A 27,679-nucleotide genomic window follows, 5' to 3' on the forward strand; every position below is an offset into this window, starting at 1 on the left:
TTTCGAAGTCTTTTATTTTGTAGTATTTGTATTGTTTTAAGACACTTCAGTCTGGTTCCAGAAGTTCATTTTTCTCGGTAAGGATTGAGATTATTATCCATAATGTCTAAACCATCCAAGGTAGAAAATAAATCAACCTTGTTTTAGAAAAATAACACGTTTTATTCGCGATGTCACGGAGAAGCACTACACTACCCACAATCCTCAGCGTAACAGCCACGTCTCTGATTGGTGGAGCTCGCTGTTGCCATGGAAATCTTTACCAGAACACCTTTTTTTTTTTTTTTTTTTTTTTAACTTTCTTTCAACTTCTTTTTTTTGCCACATTCTACTTTCACTCCAAAACTATTTATTTCCTTCTTTAAATCATCATTTTCATTTCCATCTCCACATTTGAGGAAATTATATGCTTCAGTGTTTTTGGAACCATTTCCTGAGGAAACAACAGTTTGTGCTCGTGTGTCTGTCTCATCTGACTGCACTACCTCCACGTCACCAGCAGATGTCGCTGACGTCACATTCACTGTGTTCACTGGTGCTCAACACAATCTGCTCACAGTTTCTGCAAAATTTGGCTCATTATGTCAAAACCATACACACAAGCACCATTTGAATGCAGTCTTTGTGTTTCTATTTTTATTGTCAGACTCAGTCTTCTGTAAAACTCAAAAGTAGAATGTCTGCAGTAATTAAACAAGAGTTTTTACAAAAAACAAAAATAAAGAAAAATAGAATCACAAATCAAATTTAGCAACAAAACAAAAGTTAAAAAAATAAAACAATTACTGGATAAATTGCTATTGGGGAAAAAAACACATACTTGTTTTGTGTGTGTGTGTGTGTGAGATTTGTTTCATACCTCTAGTACCTTTAGAAAGGGTGGTCCTCACAAGTGATTATTTTAAAGTTGGTCCTCATCCAACATGTAAACTGGTTTGTGTGTGTGAAAAAAAACAAAACTGTAAGATTGTGCTCCCTATTTAGTGTATTCTATTAATTAATTTGTTTTATTCTTTCCTGATGCCTGTCGTGTGTGTGTGTGTGTGTGTTTGTGTGAGTGTGTCTGTGTGTTGTGTGTGCGTGTCCGTGTGTGTGTGTGTGTGTGTGTTTTTTGTTTGTTGTCGTTTATTTGTTTTAATTGTTCTGTATATTTTTATATCTACTTATAAATAAGTGATGTGTTACCGTTATTTCACATATTTGTAATGCATACTAATCAAAAAAATCACCGTCATCCTGAAAATATCCCAGAATTCTCAGCGGCTTCCTACCAGAGTATATATAGAGGATATTCATTCATACTAAACACCAACACTCGTCCCTTTAAATTTTATATTTAGCTCACAATTTCGAAGTCTTTTATTTTGTAGTATTTTTTATTGTTTTAAGACACTTTAGTCTGGTTCCGGAAGTTCATTTTTCTCGGTAAGGATTGAGATTATTATCCATAATGTCTAAACCATCTAAGGTAGAAAATAAATCAACCTTGTTTTAGAAAAATAACACGTTTTATTCGCGATGTCACGGAGAAGCACTACACTACCCACAATCCTCAGCGTAACAGCCACGTCTCTGATTGGTGGAGCTCGCTGTTGCCAAGGAAATCTTTACCAGAACACCTTTTTTTTTTTACTTTCTTTCAAATAAATTATTTTTTTTGCCACCTTCTACTTTCACTCCAAAACTATTTCTTTCCTTCCTTAAATAATCCTTTTAATTTCCATCTCCACATTTGAGGAAATTATATGCTTCAGTTTTTTTGGAACCATTTCCTGAGGAAACAACAGTTTGTGCTCGTGTGTCTGTCTCATCTGACTGCACTACCTCCACGTCACCAGCAGATGTCGCTGACGTCACATTCGCTGTGTTCACTGGTGCTCAACACAATCTGCTTACAGTTTCTGCAGAATTTGGCTCATTATGTCAAAACCATACACACAAGCACCATTTGAATGCAGTCTTTGTGTTTCTATTTTTATTGTCAGACTCAGTCTTCTGTAAAACTCAAAAGTAGAATGTCTGCAGTAATTAAACAAGAGTTTTTACAAAAAAAAAAATAAAGAAAAATAGAATCACAAATCATCAAATTTAGCAACAAAACAAAAGTTAAAAAAACAAAACAATTACTGGATAAATTGCTATTGGGGAAAAAAACACATACTTGTTTTGTGTGTGTGTGTGTGTGTGTGTGTGTGTGTGTGTGTGTGTGTGTGATTTTTTTCATACCTCTAGTACCTTTAGAAAGGGTGGTCCTCACAAGTGATTATTTTAAAGTTGGTCCTCATCCAACATGTAAACTGGTATGTGTGCGTGTGAAAAAAAACACTTAAAACTGTAAGATTGTTCTCCCTATTTAATGTATTCTATTAATTAATTTGTTTTATTCTTTCCTGATGCCTGTCGTGTGTTTGTGTGTTTGTGTTTGTGTGTGTGTGTGTGTGTGTGTGTGTGTGTGTGGTGTGTTTGTGTGTGTGGTGTGTGTGTTTGCATGTGTGTGTGGTGTCTGTGTGTGTGTGTGTGTGTGTGTGTGTGTGTGTGTGTGTGTAAAACTTAACGTTAGGTAAAGATCACGGTGAAGAATATATGTCCCCTCCAAAAGAGCCAGTTTAGCATCAACATTAACCTATAAACCTAACGTTAAGAGGCCAACAGTTAACGGCCATTAGCCGACGCTCTTTGAGCTGCAATCATCACAGCTGTCATTCTAAAAGATAAATGAAAGAGAAGAACAAACCGGTAAGAAAAGTCGCTGGATTTCTGTTGTAAAGACGTTATGGACTTGAAACCTGTGAGCAGCTTCAGAGAGAAAATATACTGAAAGTCAACAATGTCGACGTCACAACCTAAAAACAAGACAACATGAAGCAGAATCACTTTCTGCTTTCTCACGTCTCAAAGACAAGTCTGGGCAGCAGCTGAGATACAACTCACGAGGTTTGACTTTAATCTCTGCTCCTTTAACATGAACTGTGAAGTTATTATTAACTAATCTGCTCTTTTTACTGTTATTAATAATAACTGGGCTCACAGGAGAACTGGATAAAAACTTTATGATATAAAATCCTGTTTATTTCAGCTCCTATTAATATTGTCTGTGTGATGTTTATGTTTCTACAGTCAGAGCAGCTGGGTGAAGAAATATCAGCTGAAGATCCAGAAACATCACAGCTGGTAAGATGATGGCTCACTTATTAACTTATTAACTGTCACTGATTTATGTTTTGTGCTCTCTGGTTTCTCTGGTTTCTGGCGTCAGCAGTCACGATACAAAAAGTCTGAGAGAAGAGAAACACTTCCAAGAATATTTTGGACCTTTTGGTTTTTTATTGACAGAATACAGTTCAGGGTTTACATTACAAGGTTTAGCTGCAGCACCCAAACTGTTTTGGGAACCACCTAAGCTAAATTCAATTAAAATCATTTTGAGCATCAAAACTAACTAAATTACTTTTCTCAGATCTAATGATTGTAGTTGGTCCCTCAGTTTTAGTATTTATTTATTTATTTATTAATTATCTGCTCTACCTTTTCCAATGTTTCAGACACAGATATTGTAATAATAACGGTCCAAAATGATGTGATGTTTTACTGAAAAACGTAAAATAAAAAAATAAAATCTTAGGGTAAACACTGCAGTTGAGATGGAGACAGGACATGTGGACAGACAGAGAGAGGGAAGATGTTAGGCTCTTTCTAGATGAGCTGCGTCTCGCCTGTAAAGTGGACGTTAGCAAGCAGCAGCAGTGGACGATGACAAAATGCTGCAGTCAAGTCGAACAGTTTCTAGCAGCCGTCAGGCTGAACAGGAAGTCACAGAAACTCACATCCTGTTAGATCTGACCAACCAACCCCCGTGACGTCCTACCTTACGCAATAGGTGAAAAAACTATAAACAAACAACTATAAACTAACATAACATGGCTCCTATGAATTATATATATTTGACGCACTGCAACACTTTTCATCTGTGACAGTGTTTAGTTTTGTAAAGAAAAGAGATGCAGGTTTGTCCACACTGGTGGGATAGTGTGTGGGTGTTAACATGAAGCAGAATCCCTTCCTGTTTTTCTCACAAAGACAGGCTGGGCGGCAGTTGAGCTTATAACAGGAAGCAACTCACAAGGTTTGACTTTGTTTTCTGCTCCTTTTACATGAACTGTAAAGGTAATATTAACTAATCTGCTCTTCTTTTCCTCTCTTTAATAACTGGGCTCCCAGGAGAACTGGGTAGAAAGAGGCTTTATGATATAAAATCCCTTTTATTTCAGCTCCTTGTAACATTTCCTGTGCGATGTTTATTCTTTACGTCTACAGTGAGAGAAGCTGGGTGAAGGAATGTAAAACAGGAAACAGCTTTTAGTTGGGCTGTCTTAATTTATGTGCATAAGTGTTCTAGGTGTTCAGACAATGATAGCACATGTTAAAATTTAAAATGTTTATAAAATAATCTAATGTCAACATCAACAACAGCTGTTATCGGAGAAAGGTTGCTGAAGATCACTGAGAAGCCTCGATCATTAAAGACCTCATATTATGCTCATTTTCAGGTTCATAATTGTATTTAGAGGTTATATCAGAATAGGTTTAGATGGTTTAATTCATAATCCATTAATCCATATTTTTGTTGTACTGTACATTGCTGCAGCTCCTCTTTTCACCCTGTGTTCAGGTCTCTGTTTTAGCTACAGAGTGAGACCTCCCACTGCTGTAACATCTTTGTTGGGAGTCGCACATGCTCAGTAGCTAGGTAAGGACTATTAGCCAGTCAGAAGCAGAGTATGAGGGCGTGCCCTGACAGTACCTAGGTAAGGACTATTAGCCAGTCAGAAGCAGAGTATGAGGGTGTGCCCTGACAGTACCTAGAGGACTACTAGCCAGTCAGAAGCAGAGTATGAGGGCGTACCACGCTAGCAGCTAGGTGAGCATTATAACGTGTGTTCCAAAGTGACCACGTTTGTCTCTGAAGTAAAGGCTGGACTACAATAGAGCTGTTTGGAGCAGTTTGTGAACAGTGTTTTCTGTTGGAGATGGTAAGTCCCTTTGGGGGGGACTTTGGGCTTTTTCACTTTGTAAACCTATAACATGCACAACAAAAGAAGAGCATGTTCACAGTTTCTTAAGTCTGTCGACATACAAGTTAGGGCGTTTTCACACATGAAAGTCCGAACCAAGGTCCGGACCAAGGTTCATGTTTTTGTTACATTGTGTACATTTCAGTTCAGTTCAGTTCAGTTTATTCTTTGTCCCAGAAGGGCGATTTGTATGCAGCAGGAAGACATCACATGGAAATATACAACACAAACCACACAACAATGAACTTATTAAAAACAGCAATAAATATAGCAATAAAAACAGCAATAATTAATCCGGTAAGTTTTGGTTTCACACTGCAGTTATGCACTACGTCCTGCCGTCATCACCTACGTGAGCTGCGTCTCCAGATACTTATAATTGATTGGTTTGTAGACGGGCTGCCCTGTCCTCTCGTATCCTCTCTCTGTGTCGGAGTTTTTTCAACTGACTGCTGCTCTCTCCTACTGCCTGCTGCTCTCTCCTACTGCCTGCTGCTCTCCCCTACTAACTGCTGCTCTCTCCTACTGACTGCTGCTCTCCCCTACTGACTGCTGCTCTCTCCTACTGACTGCTGCTCTCTCCTACTGACTGCTGCTCTCCCCTACTGCTGCTCTCTCCTACTGACTGCTGCTCTCCTCTACTGACTGCTGCTCTCTCCTACTGACTGCTGCTCTCTCCTACTGACTGCTGCTCTCTCCTACTGCCTGCTGCTCTCCTACTGACTGCTGCTCTCCTCTACTGACTGCTGCTCTCCTCTACTGACTGCTGCTCTTTTTGTTTTGTTGCGATGTTGAGAAGCGAGACACGGGAACTTTATTTGAACTTGTTGGTTTTGTGGTTCTATTCTACATGAATTCGTGAGATCTCGTGGGTCCTCGTGACTACAGCTGTCAGTCATGGCCGCAGCCGTGCCGCAACAAATCCAGACCTGGTGGGTATTGACGGACGGCGGAGCACGCAGCCGTTCAGCAGCGGAGCCGGTCCGCAGACGTTCTGCAGCCAGTGGAAATCCACTGTCAGCTTTGTTTGGCGCAGCTCCCTGCTGCCTTCATGGACACGGGACGTCAGAGCATCGTCTTAAATGAGCTCCGTAACCTACTTCAGCGTGAAGCTGTGTTCAGATAAAAAAAAGAAAGAAAAAAGCAATCGCCGCAGGGTGGTGCGACATCCTGTTGTGTTCTTTAACCCCCCAATGTAGCACAAGTAGACTTTATATTTCACAGTAACAGTTTTTCGTCAGATCTTTTATAGAACCCAACGTTTCCTACTGTAACTGAAGGTAGCTTCATTTCACGGAGAAAGAGAGAAAGAAAAGAGACGAGCGAGAGATATCGACTGTGCTTTGTTGTTTGGCAAACAGTCAGCTGTTCCCCAAACTCCCGGGCAGTTCAGGGCTTGTGTTTGGTGTTTTAAAACTTTCTTATGGAAGCAATAGAGGCAGTGATGTAACTGTTTACTGTACAGGACTCTCACACCTCCTCAAAACGCAGCGTGATGTGGGGTCGCGTTTCTCCAAACGTTTTTTTTCTGCTATTTACACGCAAGAGAGGTGATATCAAACCTAGAATCTTCAAACCTATACTATTCTAACCTATACTCTTCTAACATATACTCTTCTAAGCATCAAAAAAGGGCTCTCACTAACTTTCAAAGGTTGTAAACTTATTTCCATATGGAAGTAAATCCTTCTGCTTTTTCCCCTTGATACGTGCAGCTTGTTTTCCATTTGGAACAATTCGATTATAGATTTAGATTTGAATGAAAAATAGATTTGAATGTTAAATTGCTAGCTGTTTCTAATTGGCTACTGTTAGTGTTTGTTTACCTAATTAAAGTTTGAATCAGAATCAGAATCAGAAAAAGCTTAATTGCCAAGTACGTTTACACACACAAGGAATTTGTCCTGGTGTTGTAGGTGCATGTCACATTAAAGCAACACGCACAGACACACAGAGTCGCCATATGCGGCGCCATCACAACTCTCTCTTAACTCTCGCAGGGAGAATACAGCATCACATGAGGAGAGGAGAGGGGAAAAAAAGCAACTCTCAGACTATCCTCATAAAGATAAGAACAGTGTGGGAACAGGAAAAAACACCTCAGCACATAAGCACACAAACAGTACATTTGCACTGCTGAACACAACATAACATAACATAACATAACATAAATGTACAGTTGCACATTTAGTGGCGAAGGCGTGGGACTGGGGAGAGGGTAGGATGGGGGAGTTTGGCCTGCTGAGAAACGCACAGCCCGGCAGTCCCACTAGTGTCCCAGTCCGCAGAATGTTATAGCGATAACACAGCACGTTGCCGTGGTGACACCCTTGAACAGTCCAGAACCGATACGACAATCAGCAGACAGTGGGGAAGACGGGGGAGGAACCAAGAGAGTCTCGCTTGCAGAGCCCCAACAGGGTGACTGTTTGTTTCAAGAAACGGCCTTGGCAAGGCCGTTCAGGATAAGGGGGCCGAAAGATTAAATTTGTTTGGTCTACACGAATGGCTGCTCTAATTTAAACATTCATTCTATTGTCCAACTGTACAATTGTTCAACTGGTCAATTTTTCTTTCCAAATCCATGACCTTCTTCATGATGGTATCCAAGCCGCGGGTCATTACCATGTTGTTTTCCATCACGCGATTAATAGTTCCAGTTTGCGAACTGATCGCTTTTTCGACAGCTTCAGTCAGGCCAGGCAGCTTCCTTAGGCTTTGGACAGCTACCAAAGTCTTTCCAATTTTCCGATAAACCAGAGCGAAGCATCCTCCAATCAGCAACATTCCAGTTATCAGGGTTCCAAATAGGTAGATATCCTCAACGTTCTCCACGGAAAATGTCCCGTCAGGACATGCTGGCTCACCCGAACCAGTGCTCCTCCTCGAGAATACAGTGTCAATTGCGCTGAGAGACCAGTTAATCAATTCCATGATTTTAGGTATTTGTAGAGCCTTGCAGGGAGAGTCTCTAAAAAGTTAACAACAGACAACACGAGACAAGATAGCAAGCAGGGTAGGCCTGGGAGGGAGAGGGAGAAAAAGCGACCACCTTCGCTGAGAGCTGGAAAGTTACATATCTAGTTGTTCTGATTGACTGCTGTTATTTAAATTGAATGTCAAATGGCTGCATTTTTTTAAACACCTGTAAATATAATTTCTATATTCACATGACTTTTTGACACCTGGGAAACTAATAAATATGTTGATTGTCATTCAATGATATGATTTTTTGATTATTTGTGACAACAATAGTAAAAACAATAATAGGCCTAATATTAGGGCGTAATCATTAATATTTGGGGCAACTAGCCACATCTACATCTTATTGGGCGTTAGGGACCTGGATTATGGATAGGGGGGCATTGGCCCAAAAAAGATTGAGAACCACTGATTTATATCAACAGATCACATATAGGGCATTTAAAGAGGCTACTCTGTCATTATCAAAACAACTGGAGACTGAGTATATATGGGTCTGATAATATTTAAATACATCAGAATCAGATCTAACAGGATGTGAGTGTTTCTGTGACTTCCTGTTCAGCCTGAAGGCTGCTTCAACCGGCTGGAAACTGTTCGACTTGTCTGCAGCTTTTTGTCATCGCCTACTGCTGCCACCTGCTAACGTCCACTTTACAAGCTTGTCTCGAACAAGTCTAACGACTAACTTGCTCTTTGTCTTCTCATTATTAATAATAACTGTGCACTTATGGAAAGATGCTTTATGATATAAAATCACTTTCTGACTTCAGCTCCTTACCTGTGTGATGTTTATTCTTCTTCAGTGAGAGCAGCTCGGTGAAGAAATGCAGAATGGGAAACTGGTTTACGACTTGGTTTAGCTGGCCTGAGGATCCAGAAACATCACAGCGTGGTAAGATGATGGCTCACAGGCTGTATACACACCAGCCTCTGAGAACAAAAGAAATAAAAAAAAGATTACTTTGGGCCTTTTTGTCTTTTATTGACAGAATAACCCAAACCCAAACTATGATGGCAAAAAGTACGAGCCAATCACATGACTTGGCCATCCTAAGAGAAAGATGATATACAGTTGAGGGGGACACAGGAAATGTTGGCAGACAGAGAGAAGATACGTGGTACCTATCTTAGAATGTTTGTCCTCCCTCACACCTAAAAGCAACGTTTAAACATCTGAATAGAGATTAGAAGCAGAAAACTGTCCGTCAGCCTCCCTCACCAACTTATCCTCCAGCTCTGCTTCTCATTTTGATTTTTAGGGGTCCAATCCCGAGGGGGCTGGGAACCACGTATTCAAGGCAGCGTTTTTATCTACCAAGCTTTATTTGTTCTTGATCTTTCAGGTCTTTGCTAAATCAGCTCTAACAAAACAGAATATCTGAACCTCTTTATAGCAGTTCAGGAGTTGATGAGTTGTGGTTCCTGATTATTTTGTCTATTCTCAACCAGATGAAACTCAGAGTGGAGCAGGAAGACCAACACTCACCGCCCAGCATGGAGGTGTCGTCAACACACCTCAGTTAAGCAGTTCCAATGTGGGGAGGGATCTAAATATCATCAACAACACGTATGGTAAATGTTTCCCCTGAATTTATAAATCAAATAAAACACATTTATGTTTAAATATGTACTGGATTAAAATGTAACATGTTTGTGTTTCAGCCTCGTCTCCTGACAGGACAGACGAGACTTCTCCCAAAAACAAAGGTATTGTGTTTGTTAACAGATTTTCACAATCAAATGATAACCATAAACTTCACCTTACTTCTGCAATGAAAACAAAACTAGACTGAATTATTATAAGGTTTTGTGGAGATTACATTGTTGAAGGTAAAATGTTTTTCTTCTCTGTTGTCTGTCCATCTTATACTTCATGTTTTGCTTGCTAAATCTTGTTAGCCTTCCAGCATCTGAGCATCTTGTTGGTGTAATGATCTAAAATGAATGACAGTTATTTAGGGTTACTTGCACTTATATGGACCAGATATCCGTCCAAGTAAATCTGGACATGGATATGAAAATACCAAGGCACACATGGACATACATACTGTATTTGCTAACGTGAAAGAGTTTGTGAAAATAATGTAACTATGATTTCATTCATCTTTCAGCAAACATTCAAAGGTGCCGAGATAACTTAAAATCTTTCCTTGAAAATACAACAAAGGATCTGTCACAAGGAACAAAGGAAGATGGATCGACTCCTTTAGACAAGATCTATACGGAGCTTTACATCAGACGAGGAGGCAGTGGGGAGGTTAATAGTGAACATGAAGTGGTTAACTTGGAATGCAAAAGGAGCTTGAGTGAGGATGAGAAAATCCAGGTCAATGCCATTCTTCAACCTTTATCAAATGAAGAAAACCCTCCTCAGAGAGTTCTGACGAAGGGAATCGGTGGCATTGGAAAATCTGTCGCTGTGCAGAAGTTCACTCACGACTGGGCAACAGGAAAAGCCAACCAAACTACTGATTTCATATTTCCATTCACATTCAGAGACTTAAACTTGATAAAAGATAAGGATTGGAGTCTTCTGACGTTAATAGGTAACTATTTTGACGAAGTAAAGGATTTGAAAGAGTCAGACTACAGCAAATCAAGTGTTTTGTTCATCTTTGACGGCCTGGACGAAAGCCAATTACCTCTGGACTTCAACAACAATGAGATGTGCCGCGATGTTACAAAGACCACACCATTAGACGTCTTGCTGACCAACTTAATCTCAGGGAAACTGCTGCACAAAGCCTCAGTCTGGATCACAAGTAGACCAGCTGCAGCCACTAAGATTCCTCCTGAGATCTTCCACAGGGTGACCGAGGTACGAGGCTTTAATGATGAGCAGAAGGAGGAGTACTTTCAGAAGAAAGTTAGTGACAAGGAAATGGCTCAGAAGATCTCTGATCATCTTCAGTCAAAGACGCAAAGAAGTCTGTACATCATGTGCCACATCCCAGTCTTCTGTTGGATTTCAGCCACAGCTCTCCAGAGTCTCCTAACAGAAACAGAAGAAGCTGAGTTGCCCAAGACTGTGACTGAAATGTACACACACTTCCTGATCATCCAGACAAAGCTGAAGGAATATCAGGAAGGTGAAACAGACAAAGATGTGATCATGAAATTGGGAAAGCTGGCATTTGAACTGCTTCAGAAGGGCAACATACTCTTCTATAAAAACGAGTTTAAAAGTTGTGGAATTGATCTGAAAGAAGCTGCAGTTAATTCAGGAGTTTGTACACAGATCATAAGAAAAGAATCTGGTCTTCACAAACAAGAGATTTACTCCTTCATTCATTTAAGTGTTCAGGAGTTTCTGGCAGCTCTGTACGTGTTAGAGACTTTCTTAGATAGAGGAGAAAATCTGCTTCCTAGCCAGACAAGTGTGAAAGTGTCATCAAAGAAAAAGGAACGTTCCATCTTCCTCCTCCACCAGAACGCAGTGGATATGGCTTTGGTCAGTGATAATGGACAATGGGACTTGTTCCTGCGCTTCCTGCTCGGTCTGTCGCAGGATAAAAATCAGGAGCTTCTTCAGAAACGAGTTGGATTCAAAGAAAGACGTCCACAGAGCAACCAGAAGACAATCAAGTTCATTCACAAGAAGATCAAGAAACTGTCCAACAGCGACAAGAGCATCAACCTGTTTCACTGTTTAAATGAGTTGGGTGACCAGTCTCTGGTAAAGCAAGTCCAAAAGTACCAGAGCTCAGGACATTTTGGTAAACTCTTACCTGAACATTGGTCAGCTCTGGCCTTTCAGCTGCTCGTTTCCAATGAAGACCTGGATTTCTTTGACCTGAAGAAATACAAAGGATCAGATGAAGTTCTGGAGAGGCTGCTGCCAGTGCTCAAAGCATCAAAGAGAGCTTCGTAAGTATTCAACCTCGAGAAACCCAACAGCTCTGCAGCTCTCCGGTTGTGTTTAAGTGTAGAGAACAGAGGGAAGTGTTTGCTAAATGTTAACACTCATTTTGTTTTTATCTTTAGGTTAAGTAACTGTAACCTCACCTACAGATGTTGTGAGAACATTTCATCAGTACTCAGCTCAAAGTCTTCTGGTTTGGAGGAGTTAGACCTGAGTGGAAACAATCTGCTGGACTCTGGAGTGGAGCTGCTCTCTGACGGTCTAAAAAGTCCCAACTGCAAACTCCAGAGACTCCGGTAAGAACATCCAGATGCACAGTATGTTTGTGGTGATTCATAATACAAGTAATGTGGACTTTGGAACTCTCAAACTGGGAGTAGTTTACTTTGCTTTCATGTTACAGTGAACATAGATGAAAGATTCCCTTCAGATATCTTATATCATGTGGCGATAATGTGCATTTACCATCTTTAATCGAGTCAGATGTTTCAGGTGGATATCAGTTTTAACTTTGTCCAGAGATAGCTCCTAGCTTAGCACAAAGACTAGAAGCAGGGGGAAACTGTTAGCACAGCTCCATCAAAAGATAAAAACTCACCTCCAACACCTCCAAGTCTGTCTGATGTACATGTTACATGTAGCTAACAAGATTCAACATGTTGAAAGGTGGAATACTTCACTTTCAATGGGGCTGCTACTTCTCTTTGTGCTAAGCTAAGCTAAGCTAAGCTAAACACATTCTGCACCTAAAATAAACTGGACACACAGAGATGAAAATATACATAATATTATGTGAATCTGGGGACATTTAACATCTAAATTAGTGTCCAGCTGGCTAAAACTCTCCTGTTGACCGTACTCCTGAAAATGTCCCGATTCTGATGTTCAACATGTGTGAGTCAGGTCTAATTATTAATATTTTCTAATTAGTTTTAACACCTCAAAACTTCATGAAGCAACATAAAACCAAATCAAACTGTCACCTACATGCCACTAGGGCTGCAACGATTAGTCAACATAATCAACAACGTCGATTATAAAAAATTGTTGACACATAATTTCATTGTCGACGTGTCGCTCCAGATATGTTCTTAAGGGGCAGGGCTCCAAACAGCCAATGACCATTTTTTGAGACTGTGCGAGTCATTTTTAAAACTTCTCGCACTTGTCATCCTGCAAATTTTATGACTTTTTATTTTTTTATTTTATGTTGAAAAGGAGAAGAGAGCGAGTCTGCCAGAGTTGGCCAATGTGTGTGAGAGGGAATGTGATTAGTTACTGCGTGGGTAGGTAAAGTCATCTACACTAGTGTCTCGCTTTCATAGCACCAACCTCATCATTCGCAGATGCTGTTGCACAGCGCTGTTGTTACCATGTTTCCGTGAAAATCATGATGTTGCAGTCCATAATACATTTAGGAGTGGTGATCTGCAGTGAGGATCATCCATTTTGTTTGCTAAAGGCCGTACACTGGCGAGGAAAATGCTGCGAAGTGATAGACGATAAGGAGTTAGCCTTAGCCTATTTACTCCTTCATTCATTTAAGTGTTCAGGAGTTTCTGGCAGCTCTGTATGTGTTAGAGACTTTCTTAGATAGCGGAAAAAATCTGCTTTCCAGCCAGACAAGCGTGAAAGTGTCATCAAAGAAAAAGGAACGTCCCATCTTCCTCCTCTCCCAGAACGCAGTAGATATGGCTTTGGACAGGGATAATGGACAATGGGACTTGTTCCTGCGCTTCCTGCTCGGTCTGTCACAGGATAAAAATCAGGAGCTTCTTCAGAAACGAGTTGGATTCAAAGAAAGACATCCACAGAGCAACTAGAAGACAATCAAGTTAATTCACAAGAAGATCAAGAAACTGTCCAACAGCGACAAGAGCATCAACCTGTTCCACTGTTTAAATTATGTTGCAGTCCATAATACATTTACGAGTGGTGATCTGCAGTGAGGATCATCCATTTTGTTTGCTAAAGGCCGTACATTGGCGAGGAAAATGCTGCGAAGTGATAGACGATAAGGAGTTAGCCTTAGCCTAACGTTAGCCCGCCTCTCTTTGTTTAGAGAGGCTGCTGCCACTGCTCAAAGCATCAAAGAAAGCTTGAAGAAACCCAACAGCTCTCTGGTTGTGTTTAAGTGTAGAGAACAGAGGGAAGTGTTTGCTAAATGTTAACACTCATTTTGTTTTTAACTTTAGGTTAAGTTACTGTAACCTCACCTACAGATGTTGTGAGAACATCTCATCAGTTCTCAGCTCGAAGTCTTCTGGTCTGGAGGAGTTAGACCTGAGTGAAAATGAGCTGTATGACTCTGGAGTGGAGCTGCTCTCTCATGGTCTAAAAAGTCCCAACTGTAAACTTCAGAGACTCCGGTAAGAAAATCCAGATGCACAGTATGCTTGTGGTGATTCATAATACAAGTAATGTGGACTTTGGAACACTTAAACTGGGAGTAGTTTACTTTTCTTTCATGTTACAGTGAACATAGATGAAAGATTCCCTTCAGATATCTTATATCATGTGCTGATAATGTACATATACCATCTTTAATAGAGTCAGATGTTTCAGGTGGATATCAGTTTTAACTTTGTCCAGAGATAGCTCCTAGCTTAGCACAAAGACTAGAAGCAGGGGGAAACTGTTAGCATAGCTCCATCGAAAGAGAAGAACTCACATCCAACACCTCCAAGTCTGTCTGATGTACATGTAGCTAACAAGATTCAACATGTTGAAAGGTGGAATACTTCACTTTCAATGGGGCTTGCTACTATTCTTTGTGCTAAGCTAAGCTTAACACATTCTGCACCTAAAGTAAACTGGACATACAGATATGAAAATATACATAATATTATCTGACTCTGGGGACATTTCAGAATCAGAATCAGAATCAGAAAGGGCTTTATTGCCAGTACGTTGCACATACGAGGAATTTGTCATATTGTTGTTGGTTCATGTCACACATTCAAATATAAGAAGGATAAAAGAATATAAACAATATAAGTATAAACATATACACACAGTATGTATTAATAACGATAAAATAAATTTAAATAAATAGTAAAATAAGTTAAACAGTAGTAAAAAAGGAACGCTACAGCAGAGTAGGTACAGTGGCATGAGGAGCCAGAGGTGGGGTGTGGAGAGAGTCAGGGGGGGTTCCGGGCCTTGTTAATAAGGCTAGTGGCGGAGGGGAAAAAACTGTTTAAGTGGCGTGAGGTTTTGGTCCTGATGGACCTCAGCCTCCTGCCAGAGGGGAGTGACTCAAAGAGCTTGTGTCCGGGGTGGGAGGGGTCAGCCACAATCTTTCCAGCACGCTTCAGAGTCCTGGTGGCGTATAGGTCCTGGAGCGGCAGCAGATTGCAGCCAATGACCTTCTCAGCTGACCGAATGACACGCTGCAGCCTGCCCTTGTCCTTGGCAGTGGCAGCAGCGTACCAGATGGTGATGGAGGAGGTGAGGATGGACTCAATAATGGCTGTGTAGAAGTGCACCATCATTGTCTTTGGCAGGTTGAATTTCTTCTGCTGCCGCAGGAAGTACATCCTCTGTTGTGCTTTCTTGACGAGGGAGCTGATGTTCAGCTCCCACTTGAGGTCCTGGGAGATGGTAGTTCCCAGGATGCGGAAAGACTCCACAGTGTCGATTGTGGAGCCACAGAGGGTGATGGGGGCAGGTGGGGCTGGGTTCTTTCTGAAGTCCACAACCATCTCCACTGTCTTTAACATCTAAATTAGTGTCCAGCTGGCTAAAACTCTCCTGTTGACTGTACTCCTGAAAATGTCCCGATTCTGATGTTCAACATGTGTGAGTCAGGTCTAATTATTAATATTTTCTAATTAGTTTTAACACCTCAAAGCTTCATGAAGAAACATAGAACTAAATGAAACTGTCACCTACATGCAACATCACAGACTAAAGACCAGTTCAGACCAAAGATTCACGATGAGTCAAAATCATAATAATATGTTAAAAACCTTTCTGAGTTCTTGGCAGAGACACTTTGTCCACTGGAGACACTGGAGTGAGTATTGTGGTCGTTATCACACTTTGAATTAAAGTGATAAAATGTTGTCACATATTCAGGTGTTCAGACAGTTTTCAGGTATTTGAAGCCATTTTCACACTAAAAGTGTATTTACATTATTATTAAATAAATGTTTTATAACTTTATAAATATTGTGAGCACATATAAGGGCATTTTAAGTGTGTTTTAATGTAGTGTGTTTGTTGTTATTATAACTTCTATGAAACATGTTTTATATGATTACAGCTGTTTTACTGTGTTGTTATTAATGATCTGTTCATACAGCAGCCTCCCCTTGGTCTCCACAGGAGGAGTTATAGATGTTAATACATTAAGAAACACTAAATCTGTTCACAGCTACATTATAGTTATACTACATTTATTATATTATTTATTATATATTTATTCTCTTCCACAAACAGTTAGAACACAAAACAAACTCTGATCTGAAAACTGTGTTTAAATGTCTCCTTCCAGCCTGAGACACTGCGAGTTAATAGCAGCTGGCTGCCGGTCTTTGACCTTTGCCCTCAGCGACTCCTCTGATCTCAGAGAACTCAACCTGAGCTACAACGACCTGAAGGACCAGGGGGTGGAGCTGCTCTCTGATTGGCTGAGGAAACCCCAGTGTAGACTGGAGATACTGAGGTGAGACTTCTCAGACAGTTTTCTGTAATTCTTTCTTCCCTGAACACCTGTTCTGAGATTAATATAATCTATCTAGCTTTTAATTTCAGATAATTTTAGTGTTAGTCAGACTCAGACTGCAAACATGTTTCAATCTGGCGCTTCATCCTAGCACAGTACAGTTAAGTAAAACATTTACTGTTTGATACAACTCAAGTAGCAGCCAATAAGTCAGAGTATTATAGTTGTTTAAAGGAACAGTTTGACATTTTGTGGAATATGTTTTTTTTTTCCCTCTCAGAGTCAGATGTTCAGACTGATGCAAATCTCATGTCTGTACGCTAAATATAAAGCTACAGCCACTTAGCTTAGCATAAAGGCTGGAAACTGCTAGCTGGCTCTGTCCAAAGGGAACAAAATCCACTATCAACTGGTTTATTTAATCTGTACTCAAACAGAAGTTTAAAATCTACAATTCACTGTTTTATAGGCGGTTACGTTCCAGAAGAGCCCACTAAAGCTGTATTTATAGTCGACAGGGTTAATGGTCCCGTCGTTGGCTGTTCTTGGTACCAGTAAGGAGTCTCACTGTTACATGTTAAACCAGCTGCAGGTGAGATGGTTACAGCAGTCAAGACCTCACCAGCTGGCTAAAACTCTCCTGTTGACCGTACTCCTGAAAATGATCCAATTCTGATGTTCAACATGTGTGAGTCAGGTCTAATTAATATTTTCTAATTAGTTTTAACACCTCAAAGCTTCATGAAGCAACATAAAACCAAATCAAACTGTCACCTACATGCAACTAGGGCTGCAACGATTAGTTGACATAATCAACAACGTTGATTATAAAAAATTGTCGACGCATCATTTCATTGTCGACTTGTCATTCCAGATATGTTCTTAAGGGGCAGGGCTCCAGACTGCGACCGACCATTTTTTGAGACTGTGCGAGTCATTTTTAAAACTACTCGCACTTGTCATCCTGCAAATTTTATGACTTTTTATTTTTTCATTTTATGTTGAAAAGGAGGAGAGAGTGAGTCTGCCAGAGTTGGCCAATGTGTGTGAGAGGGAATGTGATTAGTTACTGCGTGGGTAGGTAACATTATCTACACTAGTGTCTCGCTTTTGTAACGTCATACTCATCATTCGCAGATGCTGTTGCACAGCGCTGTTGTTATCATGTTTCCGTGAAAATCATGATGTTGCAGTCCATAATACATTTAGAAGTGGTGATCTGCAGCTGAGGATCATCCATTTTGTTTGCTAAAGACTGTACGTTGGCGAGGAAAATGCTGCAAAGTGATAGCCGATAAGGAGTTAGCCTTAGCCTAACGTTAGCCCTCCTCTCTTTGTTTACGGTCTTAACCCCGCTTGCCTGCACAAAGGTTCAGATAAAGTTCTGGAGAGGCTGCTGCCAGTGCTCAAAGCATCAAAGAGCGCTTCATAAGTATTCAACCTCGAGAAACCCAACAGCTCTGCAGCTCTCTGGTTGTGTTTAAGTGTAGAGAACAGAGGGAAGTGTTTGCTAAATGTTAACACTCATTTTGTTTTTAACTTTAGGTTAAGTAACTGTGACCTCACCGACAGATGTTGTAAGAACATTTCATCAGTTCTCAGCTCGAAGTCTTCTGGTCTGGAGGAGTTAGACCTGAGTGGAAATTCTCTGCTGACTGACTCTGGAGTGGAGCTGCTCTTTCATGGTCTAAAAAGTCCCAACTGTAAACTTCAGAGACTCCGGTAAGAACATCCAGATGCACAGTATGTTTGTGTTGATTTATAATACAAGTAATGTGGACTTTGGAACACTTAAACTGGGAGTAGTTTACTTTTCTTTCATGTTACAGTGAACATAGATAAGCTAAGCTTAACACATTCTGCACCTAAACTAAACTGGACACAGAGATAAAAATATACATACCGCAATACTGCGGTCACGTGATGCCTACCTTGGGTCTGAGCTCGTCACCGTCATCACCGCAAAAAAACATTGGCCTGCACATGTGTACACATTGTGTCTAATGATGTGGATTCATTGATTCTAATGACATGGATTATGTCTGATGACATTGTGTCTTACATGGATTCAAGGTTTACTAAACAAAACTTACCATCAAAATATTGGCTGTTCTTGGTACCAGTAAGGAGTCTCACTGTTACATGTTAAACCAGCTGCAGGCGAGATGGTTACAGCAGTCAAGACCTCATGTAATAAATCATCTCCACGGTCTCCAGATCTCCAAAAGAGAGAAAAAGGTTTTATTTTAGCCTCGACCTGATGAGCAAAAAGCTGCTGCTGATGACAGAATTAATTTGTCTGTTACACCCAGATTTCTAACTTATGTTTGGACATTTGAAGACCCAATAAAATGAAACTACCAGAGGAGAGATAATAAAGACTAGGTATTGATTTTAACACCTGACAGTGATTGTATTACTGTGGTATTAAACCAATGTGTTTCTCTCTCAGTTTGTCATACTGCACAGAGAGCTGCTGTAAGTCTCTGGCCTCGGCTCTGAAGTCGAACCCTTCACACCTCAGAGAACTGACGCTGGACCGCAGTGTTCCAGGAGAATCAGGTCTGAAGCTGTTGTCTGATTTACAGAAGAACAAAAGATACAAACTGCAGACACTGAGGGTGTCTAAAGAATGTATTAAAACGGACCAGAACTCAAAGACAACAATGGATCATTTTCCTCTTTCTGTCCGTTCAGCACTGCCCTACAAAGGCAAAAGACCTTAACTCGCTAGAGTGTGAAACTGAGAAAAATGACTTTAAAGTTTCTGTTTTGTCCAGAAAAAAGTATTATAGGTAGGACTCCCAATATTTGACAACTAGTTGCTATAATGAAGAAATGTTTGTATGCAAAAAAATCTTGAGCTCAAAATTGACCTTTGACCCTTGTTTGGCAGTTACTGTACTCTGCCTTTGTATCATGTGCCAAAAACAAAGAGTCGTGCAAAGGCAAAAGACAGTAACTGACATATAATCAATATTTGCTTGCTGTTCACCATACCTTACATACTAAGAACACCTAACCAAGGTATAGTCATCATGATATTAGTTTTAAATTATATAGAAGACCTTTGGTTGTTCCTATTTAGTGCTATAATGATCAGGATAGTGCGGCAACACTAACAGTTAAACAGTATGACAGATAAGTTACTTTGCAGTACAGTATACCATATGAATAAATACAATAAATATTTTCTCAATAAAGATAATTTAATTATAATTGAATACAAAGGTATATTTATTGTTTAACGATAAATATATTATGTTTAACACTTTTGCAAGGCACTGTATCCGTGTCATATTCTCATTAGGGGCTGAGCCCCCCTAAAGGTCTGATCCTAGAACCGCCCCTGGTTAAGAGTTAAGGGCCACCAAACTGCTCACGATGCACAGTCAACAAACTCAACTTGGATTACTACTTTTTAATTCTGAGATAACATAGACAGAGTTGACCGACCATTTAGGTTAGCCTACTTTGTACGGACGTTAGCGATAACTAGCTGCTATTATGGATTTGTGTAAGAGCTGACATGAACACCTGCAAGAAGGAAATACAAACACGTATGGATTGTTGTGGATACAGCAGATGATGTGCATTTATATGGATTATATCTTCCATGGATTATATCGGATTGCATGGAAAGGTAGGATGCCTGTGTATTTAATAATTGGTTTACGGTGTCTGATATCAGGCTTCGTCAAGTGAGGAGGTGTGTCAGCATCACCGTTAGCGCTACGTGACACAGATTAAATTTAGCTAGCTCTGGGCTGTCACTGACGTTGACAGATCTCAACCATCCCCACTTTATTTCAAAGATGTGTCATTTGTATGTTACGTGGTTTGGTGATAATTAAAAGCGGCAAACTTTGACAGTATGACAAAGCCAGAGTACAGTAACATCACGGCGGCACAGTAACATCTCTCTTGAAGCCTGGCTAAACAAAGTCAGAACACCGTAACTCAACTTCAGCGTGACGGAACAAAGGCTAAGAGCCGTAACGGCTGTTACGTCGTTCTGCTGTGGTTTCTTGTATCGTTTTGGATGTTACGGTTGTCATAGACCTTTATTTTCTCGTTGAAACAATCAAATTGACTCACGATATTTATTCACATGATAAAGGAGGTCTCAAATAACCCAAAAATGACATTAACTCATTTTTGACCAAACATGATGTTACGGCGTTTTGTCTTTGTAGGGCAGAGCAGTCCCCTCACTCTGACATCTCTCCATTAGTGTGTGTGTGTGTGTGTGTGTGTGTGTGTGTTTCAGGCCTGTGTGTAATAATAACAGAGTGTAAATTGTAATTTCTCCATTGGGGATCAATAAAGAGTATAAATTATAAAAAAAAATGATTAGTACCTGTGTAATGTCTTGTATCGCAGAAATGTCGTTGCCTTTCCTACCGTGTATTACGTCTTTGCCTTTCCTACCGTGTATTAAGGTATTAGGAAAGGCAAAGACGTAATACACGGTAGGAACATTTCTCCGTTCTCAGCTGACATTAACGTTACAGCTGCAGTGTTTACCATTGCACATTAGCCTAACAGCTAGCGGAGTTTCCTTCTGTTTATAGCTTTATCCCAATAAATCGGCACAGTTCAATTTCAGCCTGCATGCAGTAGCCTAAAACAGAGCGGCTTATATTGGTAGAGAGAGCAACAAGTTAGAGAACTGCAGAGTCGCCCTCTCTGCTCTCTGTCTGCTCAGCTGCTAGACAGGGGGTGGAGCTGCTCTCTGATTGGCTGAAGAAATCCCAGTGTAGACTGGAGATACTGAGGTGAGACTTCTCAGACAGTTTTCTGTAATTCTTTCTTCCCTGGACACCTGTTCTGTTAATAATATCATTTATCTAGCTTTTAATTTCAGAGAGATTACTCCTCTCTGTGTAACGTAGGAGCGTAATAATAACCCTAGCTCCAAAAGTTCTTAAAAGTCGTTGTGTCATTGTCATTCGCTCATTTGTACATTGGTGACATCATTGCTTATCATTTGCATAAAGCTGAGTGGTTGTGTCTGCTGCTGAAGAGGAGAGGGAGAGAGATGCAGAAGAGCCGGGGACTTTGATTACTCAGCTGGGATTTAAGCAGTATGTTCAGGAATTAATCACAATAAAATATATCTCGCTTCTTCCCTAATGGTCTGAAGACGTTACATTAATTGCTAGTCGCTAGTTGAACATGAAGAGAAGAGTTGCCAAGTTGGCAACAATCTAATTTTTAGCAGCTTTTTAATGACCTGTCGGGTTTTCGGATTTATTTGCTTTATGAATTAAGTTTTATGAATAAATTCCCTTGCCTTGAATGCTAAAAACAGTCTAACACGTACAGTCTGATTTCATGGGAAGGCAAATAAATAGCACACTACTTTTAGGGACATTTAGCTTCATGTCTACTCCTTTTAAGCTTTGTGGACGTCGTTTAACGTCCCGTTTCACACCTGAAAGTCTGGACCAAGGTTTATGTTTTTACATTTGGGCCAGTTTGGTTTCACGCTGCAGTTATGTAGACAGGCTTCCCCGTCCTCTCCTATCCTCTCTCTGGTTTTGAGCATTTTCCAGCTGACTGCTGCTCTCCCCGTGCTGCTAACTTGTTTCTCTCTCTAATATAAGCTGCTCTCTTTTAGGCTACAAAAGCATGCATGCAGGCTAAAATTCAACCACAATGAAACTAGTTGCTAAGCTAATGTATGCAGACAGTGTAGCGCAATAGTAAACACTGGAGCAGTAATGTGTCCACCTCAGCTGAGAACAGAGAATTGTCCTTTCCTTGAGCTGAGATAAGCACTTGCTGGTTTGAATCATGACCAGATCCAGCAGGACCGATCAACAAAAGGCATTAGATGGACTTTTAATCCTCCCTTTGGCTCACACCATGGAGGCTCATGGGAGAGACTCATCCCAACCATCAAGAAGGTCCTCTACTCCATTGTTAGGCAGCAAATCCTGGATGATGAGAGCCTCTGTGAAGTAGAGACTATCCTAAACGATAGACCCATCACTGCAGTTTCAGATGATCCTAGTGATCCGGAGGCCCTCACACCTAACCATCTGCTCCTGCTGAAAGGAAAACCCCTGCTACCACCAGGTGTGTTTAAGAAAGAAGAGTGCTATTCCAGACGAAGATGGAGACAGGTGCAGTACATCGCTGACCTGTTCTGGAAACGCTGGGTTAAAGAATATCTTCCCTTGATGCAGGAAAGGCAAAAGTGGAACGTGGAGAGAAAGAATCTTAAAGCACAGGATATAGTGCTGATTGTAGATGTGATTGGATCATCCATCTGTCAGTCACTTTTTAACACTTTTCCACATTTCCTAGTTCCTCTTGATGTGCTATTATCATTATGTAGCGACTTCTTTGCGACATTCATAAGCAGCTGAGAGGCTGAGTCAGGGAACAATCACGTATGACGCCCTGTTTGAATAATTCAGTTCCACTCCGTGATATCATTCAAAGATTTATTGTCCATTTGAGAATAGGAACCAACCAACCCCCGTGACGTCATACATTACGTAATAGGTGAAAAAACTATAAATAAACAACTATAAACAAACATAACATGGCTCCTATGAATTATATATACAGTATTTGACATGCACTGCAACAGTTTTGATTTGTGACAGTGTTTTATTTTGTAAAGAAAAGAGATGCAGGTTTGTCCACACTGGTGGGATAGTGTGTGGGTGTTGACATGAAGCAGAATCACTTCCAGCGGGTGCTCGTTGTGTTACAGTAAGCGGCGCTCTAAAGTTTGGCTTTATTTGTAAAAAATGTTTTTTCTGTGAAAGGAGCCAATCTGTGGAACTGGCTTCCTACAAATATAAAGACTCTAACTAAAATGTCCACCTTTAAAAAACTATCAAAAGCATGGTTCATACAGCAGCAGCAGTGTGATCATGGCATATGAAATATATAGTTGTGTGTATGTGAGGTGTGCATCTGTGTGAGTTCGAGTGAATGTGTTTATTTACTACACTTATTTTTATTGCTGCTAACTGGTTTCTGGACATTATATTGTATTCACTGTAAAAATTTGGTTCATTTATTATTTTAACTGTTAAAAGCCCTTCTAGGGACAGGTGTTGCGAATTAGCCATGGCTATAAACACTGTGATACAGGCATCGGATTGCTCTTTATGTAATAATCTATGTTTTTTTTATCTGTCCCTATTCAAATAAACAACAAATAAAAAATAAATAAATAAATATTTCACATTGAAAAAGCTGGGTAAAACTGTAAATCACCATTAAATCAATCTGTGAAATAAGCATATTTCAACTCCTCCCCTCAAAGAATCTGAATCAAAGTTGTTAAATCAAAACAACGCTCAACTCAATTCATGTGTCAACACTTTGACTAATGTTAGCTTGGAGAGTAAAATCCAGAATTGAATTTAACATCGTTCTCCTGAACTACAAAGCTCTAAATGGTCAAGCACCATCATATCTTGAAGAGCTCTTAGTACCTTATTGCCCCACTGGAGCACTGCGCTCCCAGAATACAGAGCTGCTTGTGGTTCCTAGAGTCTCTAAAAGTAGGATGGGAGTCAGAGCCTTCAGCTACCAGGCTCCTCTCCTGTGGAACCAGCTCCTAATCTGGGTTCAGGAGCCAGAGCCTTCAGCTATAAGGCTCCTCTCCTGTGGAACCAGCTCCCAGTCTGGGTTCGGGGGGCAGACACCGTCACCACATTTAAGAGTATCTTAAAACTCTCCTCTTTGATAAAGCTTATAGTTAGGGAGTGAGGAGTTGCAGCGTCCGAATAGCCTGGCCCACCTGCTTCTCATCATAGTCGTCAGATTAATTTACAATATAATCAATAATATAATCAAAGTAGAGGGAGGCAGGCCAGTACAGCCCAATCCGGTTGGGGAGAGTTCTAGGCCGACCAGGCTCCTCTCCTTAACCTGTCTCTCTTAATTATGCTGTTATAGTTTTAGATTGCCAGGGGACTTCTTTTGACACACTGAGCTTCTCTCTCCTCTCTCTTTCCATCTGTGTGCATCCATGTCCCAGAAATGCTTGTTACTAACCTAGCTCTGGGGAGCTTATTCCCCGGAGTCCTTATGTTTTTTATGATTCCTTGGATTAGGGTGGTACCAAAATCATGGTTCCAGCTGTCGCCGTGGTCCTGCTCCATATTCCTCTCATCATTACGGACATATTTTCAATTTACTTTCATTAGCTCCGCCCAACTGGAAGTTGGCCGTTTTGAATTGTTTGCTCTCTAGTTTAACATCATATTTTTTTTTCTTTGTTGACTTGTCATTAAATAATCTTTATTTTACATTTTGTATTCACTTTGTTTTAAATCTGTTGAGGTTTGTTCAGACAGAAAGCAAAGCTACTGATGATGTAATACAAAGTCAGAAAATGGAAAGCCAACTCCAGCAGACACTGAAGAATGATGGAGCAGCAGGATACAGACCAAGTCAAAAAGCAAACAGCATATTAATTCATCTGACTTGTAAATTAATGTCAATGATTTCATATTAAATGTGGAACAAATTAATGCAAATTCATTAAGAAAGTTGGTCCTGGACGTATCATGTGAATTGCAGGGATTTCTGGACTTCTTCAGCTCTCTGAACACAATATAATAAATAAAACAAAACAAGGCCACATACTCATTATTTGTGACTTGATTTGTTGGATTTATCCTTCCTGGTGTGTCTGTGTTTAAATTCCATATTAAAATGTAACGATCCATCCACTAAAAGTTCTGTTGTTGCTGCTGACAGACTCAGATTATTATTCTAAGTGTCTGACAACATTATGGAAAGGATCCCTACAGAGATAGACCTTTTAGATCAGGGGTGTCAAACTCAATGTCGCTAAGGGCCACACTGGAGAAAAAGAATCGCAGGGCCAGCCATGTATAGTTTATTTACATGCTTTTATTTCATCGAAAAAGTAAAATATCTTTGAGTACTTTTTACAGTCTTCTCACTTACAGTTTGGTCCACATGAAGCCCTGAACAAAAGTTCCAAAGCCATCCTAGAATTGAGCAAATCATGCGAAACAATGATTACATTTTCTAAGTAGGCTACCACACAGCTGACTCACAACAAGCTCTTTCACAGCCTGAATATGCAAACTCTCTCAAAGTCAGCAAATTTGCCAAATTCTGCTTTGGGTGTCAGGTTTCACAACTAGGTGGGCAAAAATATATTGTGAACCTAGATTGATATGCAGGTCGGATCAGACTTTGCGAGGGGCCGGATTTGGCCCGCGGGCCTTGAGTTTGACATGTGTTTTAGAAAGATAGATAGATACTTTATTCATCCCGAAGGAAATTTTAGGCATCCAGTAGCTTAGACAACCATAACACAACAAACACATATACACATATTTCACACATACATAAATAAAAATAAAAATAAAAATCACTCACAGAAATGCAATGACCATGATAAGGTGCTATGGTAGAGTGTGTGCAATGGTTGTAGTGCAAAAGTGACCAGTGCAGGGATTGAACAGTGCAATAGATTATTATTAAATATTAACTATGACTATGAAATATTAACTGGCTATGAATAAGAATAATATATAACAGGGACTAAATTATAAGATGTTTTGTTAAAGAGTAAGATCATTTTAGTTTAACATGAAACCCAAAATCACCATCACCAAACTACACCAGACTCCATGTAAATAATCAGGACTTTTAGCGTGTATAGAGCCAGCATATTTCCGCATGTAAATGGCTGAATTAAGGGTTTATTTCAACCAAACCAGAGTGGTGATTGTTGGAACAGTGGAAAGATGAACCATGACGGCTTTTGATAGTTTTATTTTGTTTCTGTCAATTATCATTGAAGTGTGTTTAAGTGCTGTACATTATTTAATAATCAAGTAAAGTAAAAGTATCTAAGTTAAGTACAGTAGGCTACTTGAGTAAATGTACTCTGTTACAGTCCACCACTGAATATAATAACGCTGATTAATAAACTGTATGCGTATCTGTTGTTTCCCCTGCTGCCCGCCATGTGGCGACGAGCTTTCATTTTAAACTTTTAAACTGAAAAAAACCTGACTTGGAGGAAACGAACCGGAACCGGAAGTCTCGTTGCTTCACTATGATCTTGGACTGGCGGGATATTTGGATATTTGTTAGCTGTGGAGCCTATTAGTGAGTTTTGAGGCGGTGGAGCTCCAGGTAAACCCGCACACACTCAGGTAAACACTAACTGCTTAATGCTAACGGAGCTGTTATTCTGCAGTTATTAAGGTTGAGGTAAACAGGACTCCCGTTGCTGAGCGTGTGTCTGCTCCGGTTGTTGCTCCTCTATAGTTCGGTGGACTCGGCGCGATTCGGGCTGAAGTTGCAACATTGTTGCATTTTCATTTTTGTTTGGTTTGCTTTCACACCGCACTTTATCAAACGCAGCAAACACTGTAAACACACGTCACGAGGTGAAAACTGCCGCTTGTTTATAGGACAGAATATGATAGATAGATAGATAGATAGATAGATAGATAGATAGATAGATAGATAGATACTTTATTGATCCCCCAAGGGGAAATTCAAGGTCCCAATAGCTGACAGACATCACACACAACATACACATACATCATAAACAGTATGATAAAATAACAAATCCACATGAATAATATGGACAATAAAAGAAAAGATACTAAATAAAAAATCCACATGAATGTACTAAGGCCGGGGGTGTCAAACTCATTTTGAGGTTTATTGATGTGCTTTTGATAGCTTTTTTCCTCATTTTTGTTGATTTTGTTCCAACTTTTTTATGGCTTTCTCAGACATTTGTCACCTTTTTGTAAATGTGTTGCTTTTTCCGACATCAATGCATCCATGGACATGCCCCCCCTACCTCAAAGAACTTATCAACCCACAAAACACAACACGCTCCCTCCGCTCCACTCACTCAAACCTCCTCCACATACCCAGAACCAGACTCAGGACAATGGGAGATAGGGCCTTTTGTGCTGCTGCCCCACATCTGTGGAATGCCCTCCCTGACACCTTGAGGGCACCTCAATCCACTGACTGTTTTAAAAAAGGCCTTAAGACATTTCTTTTTAGCAAAGCTTTTGGTCCCCTTTAGATGTTTTTTTTTTTTGTTGC

At 40.2% G+C, this 27,679-nt stretch overlaps 1 protein-coding gene across 1 annotated transcript in view; it reads left to right on the top strand.

Annotated features, from left to right (window-relative positions):
* Window positions 1-4,021: 4,021 nt before the first annotated feature.
* The window catches only part of LOC116050921 (NACHT, LRR and PYD domains-containing protein 12-like), a 164,507-nt gene continuing 140,849 nt past the window's right edge, over window positions 4,022-27,679 (top strand). The window contains exons 1-8 of the mRNA XM_036000526.1: window positions 4,022-4,156; window positions 8,836-8,949; window positions 9,507-9,629; window positions 9,720-9,764; window positions 10,169-11,924; window positions 12,042-12,215; window positions 14,115-14,288; window positions 16,418-16,588. Coding sequence (XP_035856419.1) covers window positions 8,889-8,949; window positions 9,507-9,629; window positions 9,720-9,764; window positions 10,169-11,924; window positions 12,042-12,215; window positions 14,115-14,288; window positions 16,418-16,588 — 2,504 coding nt within the window. The 5' untranslated portion in view covers window positions 4,022-4,156; window positions 8,836-8,888. The remainder of the gene's footprint in view (window positions 4,157-8,835; window positions 8,950-9,506; window positions 9,630-9,719; window positions 9,765-10,168; window positions 11,925-12,041; window positions 12,216-14,114; window positions 14,289-16,417; window positions 16,589-27,679) is intronic.

Source organism: Sander lucioperca, chromosome 4 (genome assembly GCF_008315115.2).
Source record: "Sander lucioperca isolate FBNREF2018 chromosome 4, SLUC_FBN_1.2, whole genome shotgun sequence".
NCBI lineage: Eukaryota > Metazoa > Chordata > Actinopteri > Perciformes > Percidae > Sander > Sander lucioperca.